This window comes from Eutrema salsugineum, unplaced genomic scaffold (assembly GCF_000478725.1).
Source record: "Eutrema salsugineum unplaced genomic scaffold, Eutsalg1_0 scaffold_5, whole genome shotgun sequence".
NCBI classification, from domain to species: Eukaryota; Viridiplantae; Streptophyta; class Magnoliopsida; order Brassicales; family Brassicaceae; genus Eutrema; species Eutrema salsugineum.
In genome coordinates, this window is record NW_006256612.1 from 12,190,391 (window position 1) to 12,213,372 (window position 22,982).

The 22,982-nt window shown below is 39.9% G+C and overlaps 8 protein-coding genes across 9 annotated transcripts; 5 read left to right on the plus strand and 3 right to left on the minus strand.

Annotated features, from left to right (window-relative positions):
• Positions 1-1,022: 1,022 nt before the first annotated feature.
• On the minus strand, positions 1,023-3,914 carry LOC18993841 (exocyst complex component EXO84A). 2 transcript variants are annotated; one of them, XM_006417409.2, is made up of 6 exons: positions 3,756-3,914; positions 3,459-3,556; positions 2,347-3,385; positions 1,766-2,269; positions 1,349-1,674; positions 1,023-1,275 (listed from the first exon to the last, which is right to left on the minus strand). In XM_006417409.2, exons 1-6 carry the CDS (start codon positions 3,912-3,914, stop codon positions 1,131-1,133), a joined length of 2,271 nt encoding a protein of 756 aa, XP_006417472.1. In that variant the 3' UTR covers positions 1,023-1,130. The 2 variants fall into 2 exon arrangements, with proteins under 2 accessions (XP_006417472.1, XP_024008653.1); XM_024152885.1 differs by having other exon boundaries at positions 3,496-3,556; positions 3,756-3,818.
• Positions 3,915-4,782: 868 nt separating this feature from the next.
• LOC18993842 (wall-associated receptor kinase-like 15) lies at positions 4,783-7,005 on the minus strand. Its single transcript, XM_006417410.2, has 3 exons — positions 6,233-7,005; positions 5,318-5,682; positions 4,783-4,994 (listed from the first exon to the last, which is right to left on the minus strand). The coding sequence occupies exons 1-3, from the start codon at positions 6,730-6,732 to the stop codon at positions 4,924-4,926; spliced, it is 936 nt and encodes a 311-aa protein (XP_006417473.1). The 5' UTR covers positions 6,733-7,005; the 3' UTR covers positions 4,783-4,923.
• Positions 7,006-8,088: 1,083 nt separating this feature from the next.
• On the plus strand, positions 8,089-9,371 carry LOC18993843 (glutathione S-transferase U17). Its single transcript, XM_006417411.2, has 2 exons — positions 8,089-8,501; positions 8,828-9,371. Exons 1-2 carry the CDS (start codon positions 8,181-8,183, stop codon positions 9,191-9,193), a joined length of 687 nt encoding a protein of 228 aa, XP_006417474.1. The 5' UTR covers positions 8,089-8,180; the 3' UTR covers positions 9,194-9,371.
• Positions 9,372-9,595: 224 nt separating this feature from the next.
• Positions 9,596-11,043, plus strand: LOC18993844 (glutathione S-transferase U18). The gene is made up of 2 exons (XM_006417412.2): positions 9,596-10,003; positions 10,430-11,043. The coding sequence occupies exons 1-2, from the start codon at positions 9,683-9,685 to the stop codon at positions 10,790-10,792; spliced, it is 684 nt and encodes a 227-aa protein (XP_006417475.1). The 5' UTR covers positions 9,596-9,682; the 3' UTR covers positions 10,793-11,043.
• A 419-nt stretch (positions 11,044-11,462) lies between these two features.
• On the plus strand, positions 11,463-13,167 carry LOC18993845 (dnaJ homolog subfamily B member 1). Its single transcript, XM_006417413.2, has 2 exons — positions 11,463-12,315; positions 12,515-13,167. The coding sequence occupies exons 1-2, from the start codon at positions 11,693-11,695 to the stop codon at positions 12,945-12,947; spliced, it is 1,056 nt and encodes a 351-aa protein (XP_006417476.1). The 5' UTR covers positions 11,463-11,692; the 3' UTR covers positions 12,948-13,167.
• Positions 13,168-14,048: 881 nt separating this feature from the next.
• Positions 14,049-16,170, plus strand: LOC18993846 (ankyrin repeat-containing protein At5g02620). The gene is made up of 3 exons (XM_006417414.2): positions 14,049-14,439; positions 14,516-14,955; positions 15,165-16,170. The coding sequence occupies exons 1-3, from the start codon at positions 14,094-14,096 to the stop codon at positions 16,074-16,076; spliced, it is 1,698 nt and encodes a 565-aa protein (XP_006417477.1). The 5' UTR covers positions 14,049-14,093; the 3' UTR covers positions 16,077-16,170.
• A 36-nt stretch (positions 16,171-16,206) lies between these two features.
• Positions 16,207-17,958, minus strand: LOC18993847 (putative pentatricopeptide repeat-containing protein At1g10330). Its single transcript, XM_006417415.2, has 2 exons — positions 17,910-17,958; positions 16,207-17,802 (listed from the first exon to the last, which is right to left on the minus strand). Exon 2 carries the CDS (start codon positions 17,775-17,777, stop codon positions 16,371-16,373), a length of 1,407 nt encoding a protein of 468 aa, XP_006417478.1. The 5' UTR covers positions 17,778-17,802; positions 17,910-17,958; the 3' UTR covers positions 16,207-16,370.
• Positions 17,959-18,299: 341 nt separating this feature from the next.
• LOC18993848 (zinc finger CCCH domain-containing protein 5) lies at positions 18,300-22,927 on the plus strand. The gene is made up of 9 exons (XM_024152461.1): positions 18,300-18,812; positions 19,094-19,252; positions 19,336-19,467; positions 19,572-19,730; positions 20,498-20,590; positions 20,884-21,000; positions 21,648-21,722; positions 21,810-22,027; positions 22,138-22,927. The coding sequence occupies exons 1-9, from the start codon at positions 18,408-18,410 to the stop codon at positions 22,826-22,828; spliced, it is 2,049 nt and encodes a 682-aa protein (XP_024008229.1). The 5' UTR covers positions 18,300-18,407; the 3' UTR covers positions 22,829-22,927.
• The last annotated feature ends 55 nt before the right edge of the window (positions 22,928-22,982 follow it).

Sequence of the window (22,982 nt, forward strand, 5' to 3'; positions counted from 1 at the left end):
AATTGATGCTTGCAAAATTCAGAGTTTCAAGTGTTTTGCAATTTTTGTGCATAATTTTTCTCATATGCTGTTTTTTTTTAACAAGTTTTGTTGATCTGACATTGATAGTGTTGTAAAAGTCATCAAGCAAAAAAAGTGGAAACAGATATCAGATGACCTTTAAAACTCTCCTATCTATGCTAATTGTTATTTTTGGTTGAGGTTAGTTCCAAATTCTAAATCTCTACCTGTTGATTGTCTGGGATAATAAGTGTCTTGCTTTAATCTAGTGTTTTACAACCACTGTAGCACTTTATTATAACCAATTGTCTTGCTCACTCTCGGATATGTTTCTCCGCCGTGGAATAAACATTTGTCGCTCGAGTATGGCCTTATATGTTTCTCCGCTGTGGAATAAGCATTTGTCGCTCGAGTAAGATAATTCGGAGAAAGAGTACATTAAGTGGAAAAGATTGCTTAGGAAAGAATTCTCTCTCACAAGTCGCTGCCATCATCTCACCTTCTGTGGTGAATCTCAAGACATTAGTTAAAGAATTCTCAGTGTTTATGTGACTGGTGGTAAAGTTCTGTTGATCAGACATTGGATAAGGAAGGCCAACGGATGCAATATTTGCACAAATTGTGTTCTTAATGAGGTAGTTAGCTTTCATATATTTTTATATACACTTATCATATATCTCTGTTTGACTTTTTATTCTTTTTAGGTTAACTCTGGAGGGCCAGTGGTGAACCTGAAAGTTGAAGTCATTGGCATCAACTCCATGAAGTGGTATTATGGACCTGGGATTTCTTTTGCAATCCCTAATGATATGGTTGTAAAAGTCATGAAGCAAAGAAGGTGGATATAGAGATTATAAGACCTTTAAACTCTCTTATTGTTATAAAATTTGAGGAGAAGAAGAAGACAGGGAACAGTTTACTGACGGAGAAAGAGTGGAGAAGTATAAGATGATGCTTATGCACAAGGAGCTCTGTTACTTGTGATCCAAGTAACTAAATACCATAACGTAAGAAGCTAATATTTTGTTATTTTGATGTATTTAAGCGGGGATAGGAACAACGACAATACCATCACCTTTTGCTTTTTTTAACGTCAACAACATTGACTAATTGTTGAATAATTAGATAAGTCAATTACTGGTGTAAGATTTAGCAGAGGAAACAGAGGGGCTAGTGACGTCACGCTCTCCGTGGCCACCGAAATTGGCTTTTCCGGTCAACATCTTTATCGCTATCTGAGCTACTTCCGCAAACCACTCTTCCTCCGGCAACGTCCTGTTTCATCATCATCCATTAATCATCAACCAATCATTACATACATGTTTTTTCTGTATGTTGAAACACATACCTATAAGGATCGAGTCCAGTGGCTGAAACTGCTTCGATGGCTCGAGCTATGATGTTCTTGATCACTTGATGAAGGTTTCTCGACAAGTACCTTCCTTGCGAGGCAAAGATCATGACAAACTCCATGTCTAGATAAAACTGTTGAAGACCAAGTGGACCCAATGGTTTAGCTCCTGTCTCCATCTCTTCCCAGAAACTCTGATCATCAGAGATCCAAAGGATCACTGTCTCCGTCAGTCTCATCAGCAATATCGTCGCGAATCTCTCTCTTCCAACAAACATATCGCTCGCAATCGTCGCTATTCTCGTCAACTTCGCAAACAGTTCCTGGAAGAAGCAGAGCATTTTTGGTTTTATCTCATTTCTCAATTCTATGTTTCAGTATTTTCTAGATGATGTTTTGTTTTTTATAGTTAACCTGGAAAATTGGAGAAGGAAACCATTCAGGCTCTTCAGTGGTTTCGTCCATGAGTATATAAATCTCAGAGCTGAGACGAACTTCTCCTTCTTCAGTGAAGATGAGTTCAAGAGCATGTTGTCTACAGAAGCTATCTCTTAACCGGTCAACGGATCTTTGAAGCTTTCTCTTCCACTCTCTTTGCTCTGGCCGGTTCTGTCTATCCGAGGAAACTCCTCTCCTTGGAGTGGCTTGGTTCGTAGCTTGTGGCAAAATCCTCGAAGCAGAACGAGGGATTAGCTCGTCTGCTAACAGAAGTGCATTGACTAACAAAGCCGTTTGTTGAGACTCAGTTTCAGCTACTTTAACTATTCTGTGAACTGGATTCTCTTCGTTTTCAGCTGAACCGGGCAATGCGTTGATCAAGAGGTCAACATACGAGTTAAACACCTGCAAAACACCGTCTAGTGCAACCCCGTCTAACTGTAATGCTTCGTCTAGCGGTCCAGCATCCTCCAGAAACTCCTAATAAAATCCACAAGAAAAATATATAGCCAAAGAGCAAGAAGATTGTGTGTATCTTGAGAAAATGGTTGATTTACCTGAACCATGGAGTTGAATCTTTGAGCGCTAATAGAAAGCTTAAGATGCGGTGCAATGGGAGTAGTCGAGGAGGCGCGTGAGCCTGTCGGTGTGTAAGAGAGAGACCAATCATCCGAAGCAGCTAAAGCGGCGCTGCTCTGTTCAATCCTCTTGAGATTTCCAGTCAATGCTTGTTCCACGCCAGGCCTAAAGTGTTTCAACAAAACAGGAGAAAGAGCTAAACCTCGAGACTCTAGTGAAGAGCAGTGAGATGCACAGAGTTGGATGCATTCTGCTGTTACCCTTAAGCTTCCTGCAGCAGCAGAGGAAGCCAAAGTATGTCTTTTCAGTAACAGAGCAAACGACTCTGCTTGTTTAACCGCCCAGGTCACAAGCTCTGATGAATAAGACGGATCCTTGCCAACCACTGCTTGAGAGTCGCTCGAGGCTTGAGCAATGGTTGAGAAAACAAGCTGAGAGAGAGCAGCAGCGAAGGCTACACCGTAGGAAGTGTTTGAAGCTCTTAGGCTTTGAATGTTGCCTTGTAGCCTCCTCTCGTAAGACCTTAGAAGCAACGTGTGTGCTCGAGAACCGTCACCGAGTTTCTTGAGAGCCAAGACAGCCGATCTAAGCTCGCCGGCTCTTGTAAAAGGCTGGCTTATAGCTTCAGCCAATTGGTCAGCTAGCTCCTGTCTCTTTTCTTTGATCTCATTGTTGAGAGAAAGAAGAGTGTTGGCGCTGAGTGTGCGTTTCTCTTGTGCTTCTATCGCCACACGACGACCTTCTTCAAGTGCAGCCATGGATTCATCAACTCTCTTCTCAGCTAAGAGAACTTCAAGCCTGTCAAAGAACTCGACAACCCAAGTCTCGATTTTGGAAATATGTTTGTTGTTGTCCATATCATAGAGGTCTTGGTCTGTCAAGTCATCGGCGTCATCAGCGCAAAGAGAAGTAATGTGAACGCCATCAGCCAAGCCGTGAACAAGAGCTGCCTGAGCAGAGAGAAGGTTTCTCATGGAAAGTAGCTGTCCTTCAAGTGCTGATATCTCCTTAGATGTCCTGATAATCAAGAACCATACATTAGCAACAAAAATGTAAAATATTATCTAATAATGATGTTGGGATACAAGACCGTATAAAGGCGGCGTAGTTTGCGTAGACGCTCTTACGCATCTCTTCCGCAGAAGCCTTCTTCAGTTCAACGAGGTAAGAAGTCAAATGTCTCGTCTCCTGTAAGAGCAAAAACACACATCATCATCGTCAAATACAGAATTAAGATGAAATCTCCTCTCACCACAATGCCTCTAATTAATCTGGTCTCAATATATATATGAGGAGGATCTTAATTCTTAATCGAATAACAATTACAAAAATATCACAATGAATCTATAACGATCTTGATTGATGATGTTGGAGAGGAAAAGTAAACCTTTTCGTTCATGTGCTGGCATTTGGAGGTGACGTAAGCGTCGGGATCGAAAGTGGAGCCCTTGAAAACCTTAAGACGATCGCCTAGTGTCAGATTCGCTTCCAGTTCTGCGGAATTGCCGATGCTCGACGACATTGATCCTCTTGCTCTGCTTTCCATTTTTGCGACCTAACAGAGAAACAAAACTGAGGAGGAATGTTGTTTTTTTTTTGTCTAAGGAGAAAGAGAGATAGAGAATGATAGATATGTCTTTTGTCAAGGAAAGGGAGGCGGCAAATTTGGGTTCCCTTTGACTCTGTTAAGCGCGTGGGACTCACTCCCACACGTCCTTGGCATTAACTTTCACTACTAATTACTACTTTTGCTTGCTTATTGGAGGGATCCTTCTTTTATGCAAACCTGTTGTAATGGATTTTACTAATTTATGAGAGATATATTTTGCATTATATAGGATCGAGTTTTTGTTTTAATTTTTGAACAAGTAAAGGGGGCTCTGGGCTCATGCCGTTGTGGTATGGTATTCAGCAGATTACAAAAACTAATTACTCCTACATAATAGGGTGAATAGATATAAAAGAATAATAGCATAATTTTTTTTAACAAAAAAAAGAATAGTATACCAATAATATAATGATCGATATCATGGAAGGAATATGAAAATTTTAGAGTTAGAGAATATGGAAATTTTAAAATATGTTAAAACAAAAATGAGTGAGAAATTTCATAGTTAGCTAAGTCAAGATCTCAGTTTGATCAAATTTCACCCAATCTAAAACGGCAAAGCTCTGTTATCGTATCTGTAATCCATATGAAAGTAATTATGATTCTCAGTTTTTTTAAAAAAATATTAAATACTAAAGTATAAGTATAAAATCCCTGCGAGTTGATGACTAATACAATCATATAATCATATATTATCATTCTTTGCAAGTGTTTAGCACTACAGTATGTTGATTCCTTATGAGCTGGAAAGTGGAGAAAAAGCAAATAAGATAAATGGACTTATGGTTATGGCAAAGAGAGAACCAATTAATAGAGAATCTTATACCATGATATATATCACAAAGTTCTAGAAAGAAGAAGCAAATATTCGATCTGTATTAAGCTTTCTCTTCAAACCACTCCATCCATTGATGCTCCCAAATTGAATTGACTAACGCGAGAACCTTTAACTTCTTTGAGGCAGACTCATCACTGTCCAAATAACAACCCATGACAAAGGGTACATCACCCATTCTCCTGCTTAATTTGAAGAAAATTATGTAAGGCAAAAATATTTAGCTTAATATTCCAAATTTTTAAGTGAAATAAAGTTATGGTGAAGCAAAGCTGCTAGCTAGATCAGAATATTTCGCTACCTATGAATGGTCTCACGAGACCCATTTACACAAAACGAATTTTGGTAAAATTAATATTTCCTTAATCTTTGCAATCAAGTTTTTGTTTAATTACTGAAGGAAACATTAATTACCTAGTTTTTGTTATGTAACGAATTTGGTAAATTAACTTGACTAATAACTGATAAGATAAGACTATAAGAAGAGTATGAAAGTGGAGCTTACTTGAGAACCAAGGAAGAAGAATAGAAGCGGAGTTATAAAGAAAGAAGCAATCGGACGTCGTGTTGATCCCGCCGGGACAATTACAAACGAATGAGCTAGTCTGAGTGTTGTAGCCACAAGCACCGTTACTACGCTCGCAGCCACCGCACACGACAGGGTACTCATCGAAGACGTTGAACTTGTATTTGAGTGCGATTCCGTAGTTCCAGTTCTCCGGGTGAGGTTCTTGGCCCGGACCAAGATTGTAGAAACCCGAGTACGACGAGCACCGAAGTTTCCGTAGATCCATTTCGAACGATGGTCCGAGATCTAACGGTACGTAGACGCAACACGTTGACACTTGGAGGTTTATTAGACTTATTGCCCTACAAATTCGGAAAGGTAAACCGGGTTTTCATTAATAAACAAGTTTCAGATGACACTCAAAACCAATAGTAAACCGGGTTCATTACAATTCAAATCGGTGTTGTCATACCATTTTCTGTGGAAAATATCTAATATACCTTTATTCTATCACTAGCTAGTTAATCACAAAAGTTCAGTTATAAGTTAGTTAAAAAAAGTTAGTTTAACTCTAAAAAAAAGAAGTTAGTTTAATTCTTAAGAAAAAAGTTAGTTTAACTCTATATAAACCCTCTAGCCAATGGGGAATCATTTTAAAATAATGTAAAATTTTACCATAGAAGATACAAACAGCAAAAAAAATTGTATATTTTTAACATCCAAAACTTCCTGGTGGGAGTGTAAGTTATTATTTATCAGAATTTAACAAATAAGAAATTTGGGGGTTTCATGACATTTCCTTTGTGATATCTCCAGGGAAAATTGGGAAATTGGTTCGGCTCTTTATTTCGGTTTAGATAGAACTAGTAGTCTTGTTGAATTTATATCGGTTAAAGGGATATCCCGGGTTACCTGCAATTGGAGTACAAGAAGGTGCAAATGGAGGAGCTTTGACGGTCACAGAGGGAGACACGTCCGGTACCGTTACTTAACGGCGTGAAAACAGGGGATTCGTCAACAGAACAGTCAAGGAGCGTGAAAACGGTGTCGTCGTGGAAAGAAAACGGAGCATCCCAATCCAACCCGAATCCGCGACTGGGTCGGGTACATGCACACGTGGACATTGACGGGTCGGTGACGTAGATGACTTGCTTGGCGTAGTCGACCGAAGTGATAGGGTAACAGCCTGTGTGGGTGGTTAGCGTCAAAGTCTGTTGGTCTGGGTCGCACTTGATGTAACGCGTGAAACGTGGGTCACCGCAACCCGACCCGGTTCCAAGCGGGTATTTGATGGGTATTTGGCCGCATGTTTTTTGACAGGCTTGTGAGGAGACATGAGAAGCAAAGAAGAAGAACAAAAATAGAAGGAAAAAGAAGGAAGAAGAAGAAAAAGAAGAAGGCTTGAAACTCATTTTGCTAGACGTTTCAGAGAAAGAGGGAGGGAGAAATGTGAATCAAGCACATATGAATTGAGTGTGTGAATGTAATTAACCTAGTAATATAGATGCATGGGAAGAGGAAAATAGGCAATTGTTTTAACAATCTTGTTTATATTTAAGAAAATATGTTATTTAGAAAAAATATCCCAAGTGTCCCAAACCCACCAGAAAATAAGGCATATATAGAAGACATAAATTTATAATCGCAAAAAACATCATTAGTGTCAAGAGCCCACTCTCACTAAAGCTCCCAACCCAGGCCAACCAAGGAAAAGGGCAGGCATATATAGCGGAATATATTCAAGAGAATATAGTAAAGAAACCTAAAGGCTAAGTTAAAGTTTCTTAAAAAAAAATTCTCAACTTTAGTTTGTTTTAAATTCATTGTACGATAATGTATTTGTAGTTATAACTATAGTGAAGATAGAATGCATCTTGCAAAGGCATTATTCTACTCAAGGATTGTTATGGAAGCCCATCAATTTTTTATTTTATTTTATTTTCTTAAAATTATCTCTAAAATTATCGTCGGTGTAAGCAATCACAAAAAACGGGGAAAAAGAGTTACTAACCTCTAACTTAAATTTGACGATAGTTATTATTCTAGTAGAGTATAATCATTTAGAGCCATTTTTTTTTTTTTTTGAAGTACCTAATTCTTTCTTGAAATATAAACTATTTCGTATAATTTTTTCCGTATAAGTTATAATGTCATATACTCATATGCCATTGGATAATGTATTCAGTATTCAATACAAATGTAGAAAGCATGACTAGCCAAAACAATGAAAAGATATACGCAGTGCACAGAAGAACTAAAAAACAACGATATAATTAGAATGTCGAAAGAATGAAAAATACATGAGAATATGAAATGTTTGTTTTCATAAGTGAATTTACTCGAATGGTAGATTTGTATTTGTAACTATTCAGTAGAATCCTTAATATATAGTTTCAGATGTTATGTTTAATACTTTGAAAGTGTAAACCGTTGAAAGTTGAAACGAAGATATTGACGTATTTTTACCAAAAAAAAGATATTGACGTATTTCTAGCAGCATAAAAAATCTTTAATTGAATAACATTAATGAAAAGCTATCGATACACGAAATACAAATGTGAACACGAGAAGTTGAATTGCCGGAGTTTTCAACGGTTTCAGATGTTGCCACGTACATAAATGGGCGTCTCGGCGTCCCTAATTAAGAGTTTGGACCAAACATTTCAACGTTCTCCCAACCATTTATAACACGTGTCAAACTTTTAATTGGCGTTATTAACTATCTTTCACCTCCATCAGATGTTGAAACCTACCCCGCTCTTCGATTCCATATAATGCCATATATACCGATCTAACATAAAAGCTTCAACGTGTCATACCATTTAAGTCCTCATCTAGTATTTTGGATCTTGAGAAGAAAATGGCGAGTGATGAAGTGAAGCTGATCGGTGCATGGGCGAGTCCCTTTGCGATGAGGCCAAGGATTGCTCTAAACCTCAAATCTGTTCCCTACGAGTTCCTCCAGGAAACGTTTGGTTCCAAGAGCGAGTTGCTTCTTAAATCAAATCCGGTTCACAAGAAGATTCCGGTTCTGCTACACGCTGACAAACCGGTCTGTGAGTCCAATATCATCGTCGAGTATATCGATGAGACTTGGAGCTCATCTGGACCATCCATTCTCCCTTCTCATCCGTATGACAGAGCCATCGCTCGGTTCTGGGCTGCTTACATCGACGAAAAGGTTCCCTTTACTTTTACTTGCTCTACAAGATTTTTATTTAAATATTTTTTAGGGTTTGTTCACAAGAAAGAAAAACTTTATCTACTTGATGCGGAATTGTTGCAATGCAAATATTTGTGTTTACTAGTTAAAATATGATATCTTACATTCAGTCAAAACATAACTTTTTCCTCGAGAACTTGCTAGTTTAAAATGTGAATGTGAACGCAAAGGCAAAAATAAACGAGGAAATACAAAGTATTCATTAATTCAAGGAATTGATATTGAAAGAAGGTATTAAGACATAAGCTGATCTTTAATGTGTTTCCTATATTATATGTCCGAAGTGGTTTGATTCTCTAAGAAGTATCCTAAAAGCTGAAGGAGAAGAGGAGAAGAAAGCGGTGCTAGCTCGAGTGGAAGAAGGGAACGCGATTCTCGAGAAGGCCTTTAAAGATTGCAGCAAAGGAAAATCTTTCTTCAACGGTGACCAAATCGGTTACCTCGACATTGCATTCGGATGCTTCTTGGGTTGGTTGAGAGTCACCGAGTTGGCAGCTGGTCATAAACTTGTTGATGACGTCAAGACTCCTTCTCTGTCCAAATGGGCTGAGCGGTTCTGTAATGATCCCGCTGTGAAACCTGTCATGCCCGACACTGCAAAGCTCGCTGAATTCGCTCAGAAGATCTTTGCCAAGCCTCCACAGGCTTAATTTCATTTGGTTGTGGATTATTTGTAGGCTGAGCCTGAGTTCTCGCGAGAATAAACTAATTAAGAGTGCTACTTTATTTATAGTTGTTTTTATTTTATTTTTTTGGTGTGTGTTTTGGGTATTTTGAACGTTAATTTTGTATCAGGCTTGGTGAATGAAGTTGTTTTGTTTATGGGTATTTTTCCGTGTTTAATTAATACCTTAGGTATTGCATATTTGCATTCTTACTCGTCATTTCCTAGAGGAGTCCATAATAAACACGTGAAAGGAAAAAAGGTCCCAACAAGGGGATTTAATGGTTTCAATGTTGCCACGCATTGCATACATTGTCACACGTCAATTTTTTTCACTCCTTTGTTTTATATGTTCTTCATTATCAATCACCATCACCTAAACCCTGTAAGCTTTTTTATCCGATCTAAACCGTAACCTTCTCTCTCTCTCTCGCACATAGGGTTCTTCTTCTCGGTTCTTAATCTCCGGGATAAAATGACGACCGGCGACGTGAAGCTGATCGGCTCATGGGCGAGTGTCTTCGTCATGAGGGCGAGGATTGCTCTCAACCTCAAATCTATTAGCTACGAATTCCTTCAGGAGACGTTCGGTTCTAAGAGCGAATTGCTTCTCAAATCTAACCCGGTTTACAAGAAGATGCCGGTTCTAATTCACGCTGACAAACCGGTGTGCGAGTCCAACATCATCGTCCAGTACATCGACGAGACTTGGAGCTCATCTGAACCGTCCATTCTCCCGTCCCATCCTTACGACCGTGCCATCGCTCGGCTCTGGGCTGCCTACATTGACGATAAGGTTAGTATTAGCTCTTCAATTGCTCTTGTGGGTTTTAATGTTATAATCATTGGTGTGTTCAGTTAGAAACCCGATATGAATCATATTAACGAATGTGTTGGGAATGAATTTAACTTGATTATTTCTGCTTGTTGTTGGTTTAATCCGGTAAAGATTCTGTAAAGAACACGATTTAACCGATGTAAACCGGGTTGGACTTGGATCAGTCCAGCTTCAACTAACTTCTACGGTTCTACCTATATAGTACAATATCAGGAAGTTAACGTTTAAGTTTTAACAACTTGATAGTTTTTCTTAAAGATTTTTTATATCTTTATTATAACTTAATAAGGGTTTTAAAATTTCAAGAAACGTAGTGCTGAAAAGACATTTGATCCTGTATCTTCTATGTTCTGACTTAATTCAATATGAATGGAACTATGGAAGTGGTTTATTGCTCTGAGAAGTATCCTAACAGCTCAAGGAGAAGAAAAGAAGAAAGCAGGCATAGCTCAAGTGGAAGAAGGGACTGACATTTTGGAGAAAGCATTCAACGATTGCAGCAAAGGAAAACCGTTCTTCAACGGTGACCATATCGGTTACCTCGACATTGCCCTCGGGAGCTTCTTGGGTTGGTGGAGAGTCGTCGAGTTAGACGCCAATCATAAACTCCTTGACGAGACCAAGACTCCTTCTCTGTTCAAATGGGCTGAGCGGTTCTGTAATGATCCCGCTGTGAAGCCTCTCATGCCCGAGACTGCAAAGCTCGCTGAATACGCCAAGAAACTCTTTCCCAATCTGCAGGCTTAGAGCCAAGGATATTGATCGATCCTCTTAAATATATTTTGTTGGAAATGGAAATTGCAACATTATATTAGCTGCATGCAGGAATATCTATTGGTTAATTAGTTTGAAGTTTGATACTGGTTTACTAAGGATGTTGTAAGTTATTGTTCCACTCCAATGTATCCAAATCTAAGATTAAGCAATGATTATATTCGTAATTCTTCAATTCAGCAAATTCTTGTCTGAAATGAATCAGCAAATTGAGTGTTACACTACATTAAACATTATTATCACACGGTCTCTTTTATTTCTCTGAATTCTAATGTTTTTTCTTTTTCTCGTGGTTGAAGTGGTTTGGTCCGGTTTAATTATTGTTGCTTTAGAAATTAGAATAAAGAGAATAATAACTGTTTCTGGTTTAACTAGGATAAACGAAACCATAAATGTCAGTTTCTGTTGAGCTGTTTTATTGATTGTCTCAGTATTTAATTTCCTTTTTCTGTGTAATAAAAAGGGGAAGGACGGAAGTGATCAACTTTTTACCATTTTTGATAATCAATCACCATAATAAGATGAATGAATAAAGATAAGTCAGACTGTAAATGCCACGTGGCTCCATTTAAAATATTTCTCATTCTCCTTTGTCTTGTTCTTCTTCTACTTTACACGCACTCCACTCTTCCTGTTTTTTTTTTTTTTCCTCTATCTCTCACGCCTTCTTCTCTTCCCATTTCAGATTTTACTGTAAACAAAAATCTCGAATCCGATTCCTTTTCTCCTCCTGCAATCTCTTTGAAATCCAAATTTCTCCATACGATTTCGATTTCATCATCTTCCTCTGGTATACTCTCGATTGGCGCATCGTTTATTTTGGGTGGGTTTGACTTTTTTCTTTTTGTTTTTTTGGGTGAGAGAATCGGATCAATGGGGGTCGATTACTACAATGTGCTGAAGGTGAGTCGAAACGCTAACGAAGATGATCTCAAGAAGTCTTATCGGAGAATGGCGATGAAATGGCATCCTGACAAAAACCCCACGAGCAAGAAAGAAGCCGAAGCCAAGTTCAAGCAGATCTCCGAAGCTTATGACGTCCTCAGCGATCCTCAGAGACGCCAGATCTACGATCAGTACGGAGAAGAAGGTCTTAAGTCCGCCGATTTACCTACCGCGGCGGAGACGGCGGCGCAGCAGCAGCGGAGTTACTCGTCTCGTAACTCCGACTTTCGGTATTATCCTCGTGATGCCGAAGATATCTTTGCTGAGTTTTTCGGCGCATCTGGGGATACATTTGGCGGAGGGAGTAGCGGAAGGACATCTGGAGATGGTGTCGGCGGCGGCGGCGGCGGCGGCGGCGGCGGGAGGAGGTTTAAAAGTGCTGAAGCAGGAAGCCATGCGAACAAAAAGACGCCGCCGGCGACTAGGAAGACGCCGTCGGCGAATAGGAAGGCGCCTGATATCGAGAGCAAATTGGCCTGCACATTGGAGGAGCTGTACAAAGGTGGGAAGAAGAAGATGCGAATTTCTCGCGTTGTTCCCGATGAGTTCGGGTTAGTTCTCTCTTAATCTTTTTCCTCCTCGTTTCGTCAAATGCCATTGATTTCTGTGAAATGATTGATCCAATTGATGATGTCTTCATAATAAGATTGCGTTGATACTAAGAACTGATTTTCTCTGTGACTGATGATATTATGGTGAAACACTAAAAGCTTCAATTTTTTGCCATCTGATGATATATCTTTATTACAGAAAGCCAAAGACAGTCCAAGAGATATTGAAGATAGACTTAAAACCAGGTTGGAAGAAAGGCACAAAGATAACATTCCCAGAGAAAGGCAACCAAGAACCAGGAGTCACTCCTGCAGATCTCACATTCGTTGTAGACGAGAAACCGCATCCAGTATACACAAGAGACGGTAACGATCTCATTGTCGAGAAGAAAGTCTCTCTTATAGAAGCTTTAACCGGTCTCACCATTAGCCTAACAACTCTGGACGGGAGGAATCTAACAGTCCCGGTTCTGGATATTGTAAAACCTGGTCAGGAGATTGTGATCCCGAACGAAGGAATGCCTACTAAAGACCCTTTGAAGAGAGGAGACCTCAGGGTCAGCTTTGAGATCTTGTTCCCGTCAAGGCTAACATCGGAACAGAAGAATGACCTCAAGAGAGTTCTTGGTTGAAGCTGATGAGCTGACATTTAGTTTTCGAGTAAGCTCTTGATCTTCTTTAACAACGGATGCTACAAGAAGCTGCTAGTCAATTCAGTGTACATACATTTGAGGTTTTCCTTTTGTAAACTCTTGTTTTATAAGAAAAAAACAAGAAAACCTGAACGAATAAGGGTGTGGATGTTCGAGATCTAATAATGGATGTTCAATGACAGAACAGATTGTTTTTGAAGTAAACTTGGCCTATTTGACTGTTGTTAATGTTGAAAGAGGAACTGAGAGATTAAAGCTGGAAGCTTTCTTGGTGTGGTAGGTAGGGATGCTCCGATCTTAAAATCGATTTGCACAGTTCTGATTTTAGTAAGCTCTGTTTGCATCATTGAAGTATGTCATGTGTTGATCTAGTCTTTTTTTTGGTAATAACGGCGTAGCCTTGTAAGGAGAGACATTAAGATTCCTGTTTTGTTCATAAAATCTACGAGTGGAATGTCTCGCTTGCTTTATCCTATTGTTCAGCTCTTGAGAATGTTGCGAATGGAGACGCAAGAGATACAACACAAGTAAATTAGATCGAAATTTACCGACACAACATTAATGCCCGCACATACCGTGAGCCAATCATTGTTTAGCCTTTGAGCTATGTAACTCTTGGATTTATGATATATCCACTGCTTTGTATTTGCCAAAGCTTTTTTAGTTTTAGTCCTGTCATGTCTTTATGAGTACGTCACCTCTTATCTTAAAATGTATGAAGATGAGTTCACATAATTTTGCTAATGAAATGTAAAGTATCTTGTCGTGGAAAAGCTATGGAAATGCGCGTTAAGAAAGAGAGAGGAACCTGTGTCATGGCCCGGCCAGCATTGACTTTTTGTTTTTAAGTAATTTAACGCGTTTTATATAGTTTGTAACCATATGGCTGGTGATCCAAAAAAAAAAAAAAAATTTGTAAGCTTATGGCTGTTGTCTAAAGTCTTCTGGCGACGAAGTCAAGATAAATAAATAAAATACCCACTACTAGTGATAGTGATAGTGATAGATATGTCAAGATACTAATTGAAAACCTCTTATGGTCTTAAGTCATCATAAATAAATATAACCAGGTGGCTCCAGAGTCGGAACTTTTCATACTTTTAGCTCTAGATTTCTTGAGAGAAGATGCAGCCGATATTCCAAGCGATCCATCAAAATGACCTTCCAGCATTCCTGGGTTTGGTTGAAGAGAGAGAATCATCACTAGAGGAGAGAAACGTGGAAGAAGGCCTGAACAACGTATTCGGAAACACACCTTTGCATCTTGCTGCTATCCTTGGAGACGTGAACATAGTTGTGCAGATGTTAGAGACTGGATTGGATGTGTGTTCTGCAAGAAATGTTATCAGCCACACACCTCTTCACTTAGCTATTCACAGCAATTCCATGGAGGCTGCCAGACTCATTGCAGAAAAGACACAATCATTCGGCCTCGATGAACTCATTCTCGCCACATCAAGTGGATCCACTAGTAAGTTTCTAGTACGTACGCTCAATATTTTTCGTGTATAACTCAGTATATTAATTGTGTTCGGATTCTTGATCAGGTATTGCAAAAATTATACTGGACAGATTCCCAGACCTAGCTAGGGAAGAAGCTTGGGTGGTTGAAGACGGGTTACAATCAACGCTATTGCATTATGCGTGTGATAAAGGAGACTTTGAACTGACAAGAGTCCTGTTAGGGCTCGATCAAAGACTAGAAGAAGCACTTAACACCAGCGGTTTATCACCTCTGCATCTGGCGGTTCTCAGTGGCTCGGTGGTAATCTTGGAAGAGTTCTTGGACAAGGCTCCTTTGTCTTTCAGCTCTCTCACGCCGTCAAAAGAGACAGTCTTTCATCTCGCTGCTCGAAACAAAAATATGGATGCCTTCGTTTTCATGGCAGAGAGTTTGGGAATCAACAGTCAGATTCTTCTACAGCAAACAGATGAAAACGGCAACACTGTCTTACATATTGCTGCCTCCGTCGCTTGTGATGCTCCGGTGAGTAGCTAGTTTTCTTAATCTGTCGCTCTCTCCTTTGACTTGCCATATACTCTTTGTTATCAATACATTAACCTAAGATGGTACATAACCTAATGTATAAGAAATATTGACAGAGCTCGTATGTGATATGATTCAGTTTTGATTTGGGGTTCTTGTGCCAATTTGTGTTTTTCTTCTCTCACAAATTCCTAGTGAATAAATTGCAGCTTATACGTTACATTGTTGGTAAGAAGATAGTAGATCATACGTACAAGAATAAGATGGGTTTTGAAGCTTTTCAACTTCTCCCTCGAGAAGCCCAAGACTTTGAGTTGTTATCAAGGTGGCTGAGATTTGGCACCGTGACTTCAGAGGAGCTGGATTTATCTGAGAAGAATGAAGAACTCGAAAGCCACTCTAATACATCCGATAATAAACAACTTCTTGGACGCCTTGGATCTTCAAACTCTCATGAGGACGAGGTAATACAGTTGCTTAGGCTAATCGGAGTAAACACATCAGAGATGGCAGAGAGAAAGACACGCAAGGAACATCAAGTGGAAAGAGGTCGTGAGAGCTTGGAATACGAGATGCATATAGAAGCATTGCAAAATGCAAGAAACACGATCGCGATAGTGGCAGTCTTAATCGCTTCAGTTGCTTATGCCGGCGGGATAAACCCTCCGGGCGGCGTTTACCAAGACGGACCATGGAGAGGGAAATCGATCGTGGGAAAAACGACAGCGTTTAAGGTCTTTGCCATATGCAACAACATTGCACTCTTCACGTCCCTGTGCATCGTTATTCTCCTCGTTAGCATCATACCTTACAAGAGGAAACCCTTGAAGAGGTTACTTGTGGCCACGCACAGAATGATGTGGGTTTCTGTAGGGTTCATGGCAACGGCTTATGTTGCAGCATCTTGGGTGACCATACCGCATTACCACGGAACACGATGGTTATTTCCGGCCATTATCGCCGTTGCTGGTGGAGCCTTGGCAGTCCTCTTTTCCTATCTCGGAGTTGTGACCATTGGTCATTGGTTTAAGAAGAGGAATCGTGTAGGAGATATGCCTTCCTTTGCAAGAACCTGTTCAGATTTGGCCATCTCCGGAAAATCAGGCTATTTCACCTATTAAGAACAAAATGTTTCTTCAATTTGCGTCTAAATTAATGATCACCACCCACCTGTGTATACCAGTGTATGTCTATGTGTTAGGAGACATTGAGATTCCTGTTTTGTTCTTCAAATTAGCGAGTGAAATGTCTCTCTTGCTTTCTCCAGTTTTTCAACGCATGAGAGAATATTGCAAATCCTAACCAATTTAGATCAATTTTACTGACACAACATGAACTGAAATGAATATAGTAGAAAAGAACAGAGACTACATAGTTACTCTTGCCTGAAACAATCTATTCTCACTTCTCAAGCCTTAAGACAGTATGGTATAAGCAGGGATTTTCCGAATTCCAGCTTCTATCATAGCTTTCCTCATCTGTTCTGCTTCTTCCCAATTGCTATCCAGAGCATTTAACGTTGACAATGCCACGTACTGGCCACAGTGTTGAGGTTGCAATTCAATAAGCGTTTTGCCTACTTTGTTTCCTAATTCAACATCCTCATGAATCTTGCAAGCGCTAAAAAGAGCTCCGAGAACAGAAGCATCGGGCTCGAATGGCAAATTCTTTATAAAGTTAACTGCATCAACCAATAATCCAGCTCTGCCAATGAGATCAACCATGCAACCGTAATGCTCTGGTGTTGGAGTGATCTTGTACTCACTACATACGGAAGTGAACAGCTGGATACCTAAGTCCACAAGTTTAGATCGAGCACAAGCCGTGAGTACTGCAAGTAAAGTGATCCCATTCGGATGCACATTCTTCGATTTCATCATCTCAAACATCTCTAGCGCTTTCTTAGGCTTACCATTGGAAGCAAGAGCTGATATTATCGCATTCCAAGCACAAACCTTTTTATCACGAATTTGATAAAAAGTAGTCAAAGCCATACCCAAATGACCGGCTTTTCCATACATATCGAGCAAAGCAGTACCCAAAGTAGTAGTGAGGATGATCTCTTTCCTCAGAACATATCCATGAATCTGCTTCCCCAATTGAACACCTCCGTGATCCAAATTAGCACACGAAGAAAGTACACAAACGAAGGTAGCCTCATTCGGTGTTATTCGTACCACACGCTCGTTCTCTATCATCTCACCGAAAAGCATTACAGCTTTGGTGTGTAACCCGTTCTTACCAAACCCGCTGATTACGGTCGTCCAAGAGATCACATTAGTTACAGGCATTCTCTGAAACAACTGGAAAGCAGAATCCATCTCTCCGTTTCTTCCACAGGCATCAAGCATACAGTTGCAAGCTGTAACACAAGGGTGTACAATTTCATCAAACATCTTCCTCGAGCTTCTCAAATCACCAACTTCACCATAGAATCGAACAAAAGAAGTCTGAACAAATGGGTCCCATAGAACACCCCGTTTAAGAGCTTGGCCATGTAAGGCAACACCATAGGAAACAGAGAAGGAAGAGCAAGCTGCTTTTATCAGAGAAGGGAAAGTGAGATTGATTGGTTGGACTCGGTTTGCAAGCATATGGTTGAAGAGAGCCAGAGAAGTCTTGTAGTGTTCTGTAGTGAGATAGGATCGAATGAGAGTGTTGTAGACGTGTTTCGTCTTCCATCTTGAAGCGACCAATGCGTTGCTGGTAAAGAGGACGCTGTGAATCTGCTTAACCTGGTTTGAGGATTTTAAGAAACGTTGGAGAAGATGAAGTGCGTCCTCAAGAGACAAACTGAAACTCGAGAAGGAAGCACAACGCATGCGATTTTTACAAAGATGAATCAATCTACAAAGCAAACAAAAAAACGCCGACTTTAGATTGCAAATTCAAAGAGGATATGAAACCCACACATATAAAAAAAAAGAGACGAGCAATTACGCAGTGTTACTCACTAAGGAATGAGCGAAGCACTCGTTGTAGAAGATGGAGATAAATTCGCAATTTTAGTAGAACGATTCAATTCAAAGGTGTGAAATTTTCGATCGGCTTGAGACCAGAGACGACGAAAGTTTTCTAATTTCAATCAGTCTATCCGACCAGCAACGTTGGAGTCTTCGGTTTGGTATGGTTTGATCCAATTTTATGTCGATTTCTATGTATTATAATTTGGTAAACCAACTAGGGTTCTTCGGTTTGGTATGGTTTGGTCCAATTGTATGTCGATTTCGATTCTCGGTTACATTGTTCGGTTTCGGTTCAGTATCACCGAAATTAAAACCCGCTAAAATGTATGTATATATTAAGGACATATATTAAATGAACAAAAAAAAAATGAAGCGAGTTACACGACGAGTCGCGACTCAGAGGGTTTCTTCTTTCTGTTTTCCGTCTATTGGAATTTTCTAGGCGGACAGTGTTAGCCAAGCGAGAGGTTAACGCTTTCGGAAAATATGGAGCAGCAGAACGATAAGGAAGAAGGAGAGCGACCCGAAGAAGCGGCGGGAGGGAAGGAAGGGTTTGAAGAGAATAAAGAGAAAGCGGCGGAGATGAGCCGTAAGGAGAAGCGAAAAGCGATGAAGAAATTGAAGAGGAAGCAGGTGAGGAAGGAGATAGCGGCGAAGGAGAGAGAGGAGGCGGAGGCCAAGTTAAACGATCCGGCGGAACAGGAGAGACTAAAGGCGATTGAGGAAGAGGAGGCACGGATGAGAGAAAAGGAGCTCAAGGAGTTCGAGGAGAGCGAGAGAGCTTGGAGAGAGGCTATGGAGATTAAGAGGAAGAAAGAGGAGGAAGAAGAAGCGAAGCGGGAAGAGGAAGAGAGGCGTTGGAAGGATCTAGACGAGTTGAGAAAGCTCGAGGTAGTGCTTTGTTTGTTGTCAATCTCTTCATTCAAGGTCGTGGTTGTTTACTGTGGAACTGTGAGGGTATGAAGAATGTGGATCGAAATTCTAGATCCCGAAACTAGAATACAAAAAGGGTTGTGAATCGACCAGCATTTATTTATTAGGGTTTTCAGATCATATGGATACTGTACTGAGCTCACTTTGGTTACTGCTGAATTCATGGAAGAGATATTCAGTTTGAATTGGATTTGAATCTGTGACTTTTTATTTACATACCCTTTTGTTTCTTTTGGCAGGCAAGTGGGAATGATGAATGTGGCGAGGATAGGGATGGTGAATCTCAATACATCGAAGAAGGGCCTCCAGAAATTATATTCCAAGGAAATGAAATCATTCTCAAAAAGAACAAAGTGAGGGTTCCTAAGAAATCGATACCTCAGGTGGATGGGAATAAGGTATTTGACCATCATCTAGGTGAACAGACCATCTGCTTTATCAGAAATTTTCCTAGAGTTCCAATGTAGAATTTGTTTTGCAGATTGCTGACAGGCCTACATCAAATCCTCTATTTCCGGGATCAGAAGCTTTTCCCATTGTTCATAATGTTAGTTCTGCTCAACAGATTCTGGATAATGTTGCACAAGAAGTACCTAACTTTGGAACTGAGCAGGTGCTTGTTGTGTCCCTTTGTTGAGATGGTATTACTTTTTACGTATCATTCTTATGTTCCTTTGTGTAAATCTGCTTCGTTTTTCTTGTTCTCGCAATGATCAGGATAAAGCTCATTGTCCTTTCCATTTAAAGACTGGAGCTTGTCGGTTCGGCCCGCGGTGCAGCAGAGTTCATTTTTACCCTGATAAATCGTGCACTCTACTTATGAAGAACATGTATAATGGTCCTGGCACTGCTTGGGAACAGGATGAGGGGCTTGAGGTCTGTAAGCGTTGTCATCTCGAGATGCTTGTATCCTGATAATAATTAGTTCTGCTCTACTGCTCGCGGCTTTCATTTCCTAAATCAAAATTACCACAGTTTCTCTGCCTTTATTTTATTGTTTGTTTTGTTTTACTGTGTGCTCTGGATTTACGAATTATGCTGTTTGTCTCTATATTAGTGTTACCAACTTACCATCTTCTTTAACTTACATCAGACATTGATGGAATCCCTTCAGTGGAGGTGCATGATTATAACCTTGGCCGAGTTGAAGCCACGGTTCACTTCGTTGTATCCTACTTGATTGATAGATTAGCTGTTATGTGCTTGTCATCTTGCTCACACATGCTGTTGTCCTGTATTAGTACCACTCTCTTGCCTAAAAACCAGTACTATAGACAAACTTACTTTAACTAGATGTCTCGTATGTTTGTAGGTACTGATTTTATGATTGTTTTGTTAATCTCCCTATTGTGTTTCATTTCTCGTGCTTTTAGTGTCTTTCTAATTCCACGTGGGAATGAGTGATATCCCTCGGAAATGCTTGGCTATCCTTAATTAAGAACATACAGTGTCCTTCATGCGGGCTGGCTGCTTTGGGCTAGTACTGTCTGAAACTAATGCTGTTATAGTTTTGTACGGCTGTAGATATCCTGGTTTGCTTGATATCAAAACTACTGGACCTCACATGCATTCGCCTGGTTTCCTTGCTATTAGTCGCGTACTATAGTTTACTCTCTCCCTCTTTTTTCCCGTCTTCCTTGCAGTATACAGATGAGGAGGCTGAACGTTGTTACGAAGAATTTTATGAAGATGTTCATACAGAGTTCCTGAAGTATGGAGAACTTATTAATTTCAAGGTCTGTCAATTCTCTTCTGAGCTCTCAGTTTACTTTCCTCTCTTCTTCCCTGCCTATTTCTCTGTATACTTTTCGATATCAGCCTTCATTTTATCTTCATGTTAGTTTCTGAACCTGCAAGCCACATTTGGCTATCCATTGCGAAAACTAGTGGTACATGCATCTCTTATCATTATCAAATGAGCAACTGAAACATCCCATGTTTGAGAATAAAACTTGATGATAGATATGTCCTGTCTTGACCTTTTATCCTATCCTTTCGATTCTCAAAATTAAAATTATGTCCATCTCAGGTGTGTAGAAATGGCTCATTCCACTTGAAGGGCAATGTATATGTGCAGTACAGATCACTGGAATCAGCTATTCTTGCCTACGAGTCCGTAAATGGTCGATACTTTGCTAAAAACCAGGTAAACTGTTTTTCTTGGAGACTTTACCCACTTCCTTCCATTGAATTTTTTTTTGCTCAACCATTTGGTCTAGTGGATCGTTTCCTGTGCAATTTGGTGGCATGTATCTAAGTTTCTTCCTCAGTGTTTGTATATTTGTGGCATAATATCTGAGACCCATATTTAGGTTTTCCAGCCTTTGTGTATGATATTTTGTCAGAGGTCTCATTTGTTCGATCTGTGGCAGTGTTTGTTCGTTCATATCCTCATAAAAAATTTCATACTGTCCTGAAACAAATGAAGGAATATAAGGTCACATAGTATGTCGTCACTGTTCATCTGTTTTAAAGTGGTAATTTTCTGTCATATTTCTCCTTTTAAACGAATTTGCAAGAAAGCTACTGGTTGAATACCGTCGTCGTATAATGTTAAATGCCGGAACGATTGAAGGCTTGTAGCATTTAGTTCTGCTGATTAAATGAGTTAAGATTGGCATCCATTTTGTATCTTTCTTTTCTTTTTTTCTTGTAAGGCTTTTGAATAACGTCGATTAAAAAAATAATTTGGTTGTATGGTAAGAAATAATTAATATGAAACTTTGTTGAGGCGTGATTTCTGATTTCAGCTTGCTGACATTCTTATCCGTAATAATTGCACATCCTCATTAGGTGAAATGCGAGTTTGTCAACATCTCAAGATGGAAAGTCGCCATATGTGGGGAGTACATGAAATCCAGGCTTAAAGTATGACTCTTCGTCTGGCGTATACCCTAGGATTCCATTTTCTGGCTTTATCTCTAGTTCATGATTTTTTTTCTTGTAAATTTGCAGACTTGTTCTCGTGGATCTGCTTGCAATTTTATCCACTGTTTCCGAAACCCGGGTGGAGACTATGAGTGGGCCGACCATGACAAACCACCTCCAGGATTCTGGATTCAGAAAATGACCGCTTTATTTGGTTATTCAGATGAATACTTGAAGCACATGGAGCGTGAATATTCAGGGTCGTTACATGATTTTAGATCAGATCAACCAACAGATTCACATAGGTTGGAGATCTGGCTTTTAAGTATCCTGCTCTTTGAATAACTATCTCACTATATTCCCTGCTTAATATGGTGATGAGGCGTCATACTCATGTGATTCGTTTCCATGTCAGGCAACCTTCAAGAAGATCTAGATCGAGGGATTCTTATAGGAGCCATAAGAATCACGGTGATACTCGGGACAGTACTCGTGGATACAAACTTGGTAGGCATGACGAGAACTGTCATGGTGGAGATTACAGTCCAAGCAGTACCAGAGGCGGTAGTTTAGAGAGGGAGAAGTATAGAGAGCGAAGGTATGCTAAGGAGACATCGCGTCATGAAAGCAAATGGTCTGAATACTCTCCTGGACATCGGGTGATTAGGAAAAGAATCCATGGCAGATATTCCGATGATGATTCTCCTGATGGAGATGATGACTATAGCAGGATGGAGTTTGGTCGAAAACGAAAAGCTAGAAGAGGCACTGATTCAGAAGTTCGAGAAGAGATGGACGATGAAAAGAACATACAGACCCACAGGAGTTCAAGAAAACACAAAAAGGAAGGATCATCAACTGATCCTGATTCTGATCGAAGCAGGAGAGGAAAACGACGTCGAAGAAGCTCGAGAAATGGCATCGGTAATGGAAAGAGAGAGAATGAATCAAGTGATGAGGAGAGTTCAGATAGAGAAGAAACACACAGAGAGAGACGTCATCGCCATGAAAGAAGAAGGTCACGACACTCACACGACCAGACTCCTAAGGTATCAGAGGAAATCGAAGGCTCCGAGTATGAGCGTTGGAGACCAAGTGTGATCTAAACAAGATATCATCATTTCTCCATTGTAAATAGGGAATATAAATATTGTAGTTTAATTTACTTGCGAGTTTTTTGTTAGCGTTTTTTTTTTTGGTCAACAGTTTTTTCTTAGCGTATAATTTGGTTATGTCGCAAAAAGAAGAAAAAATAATATA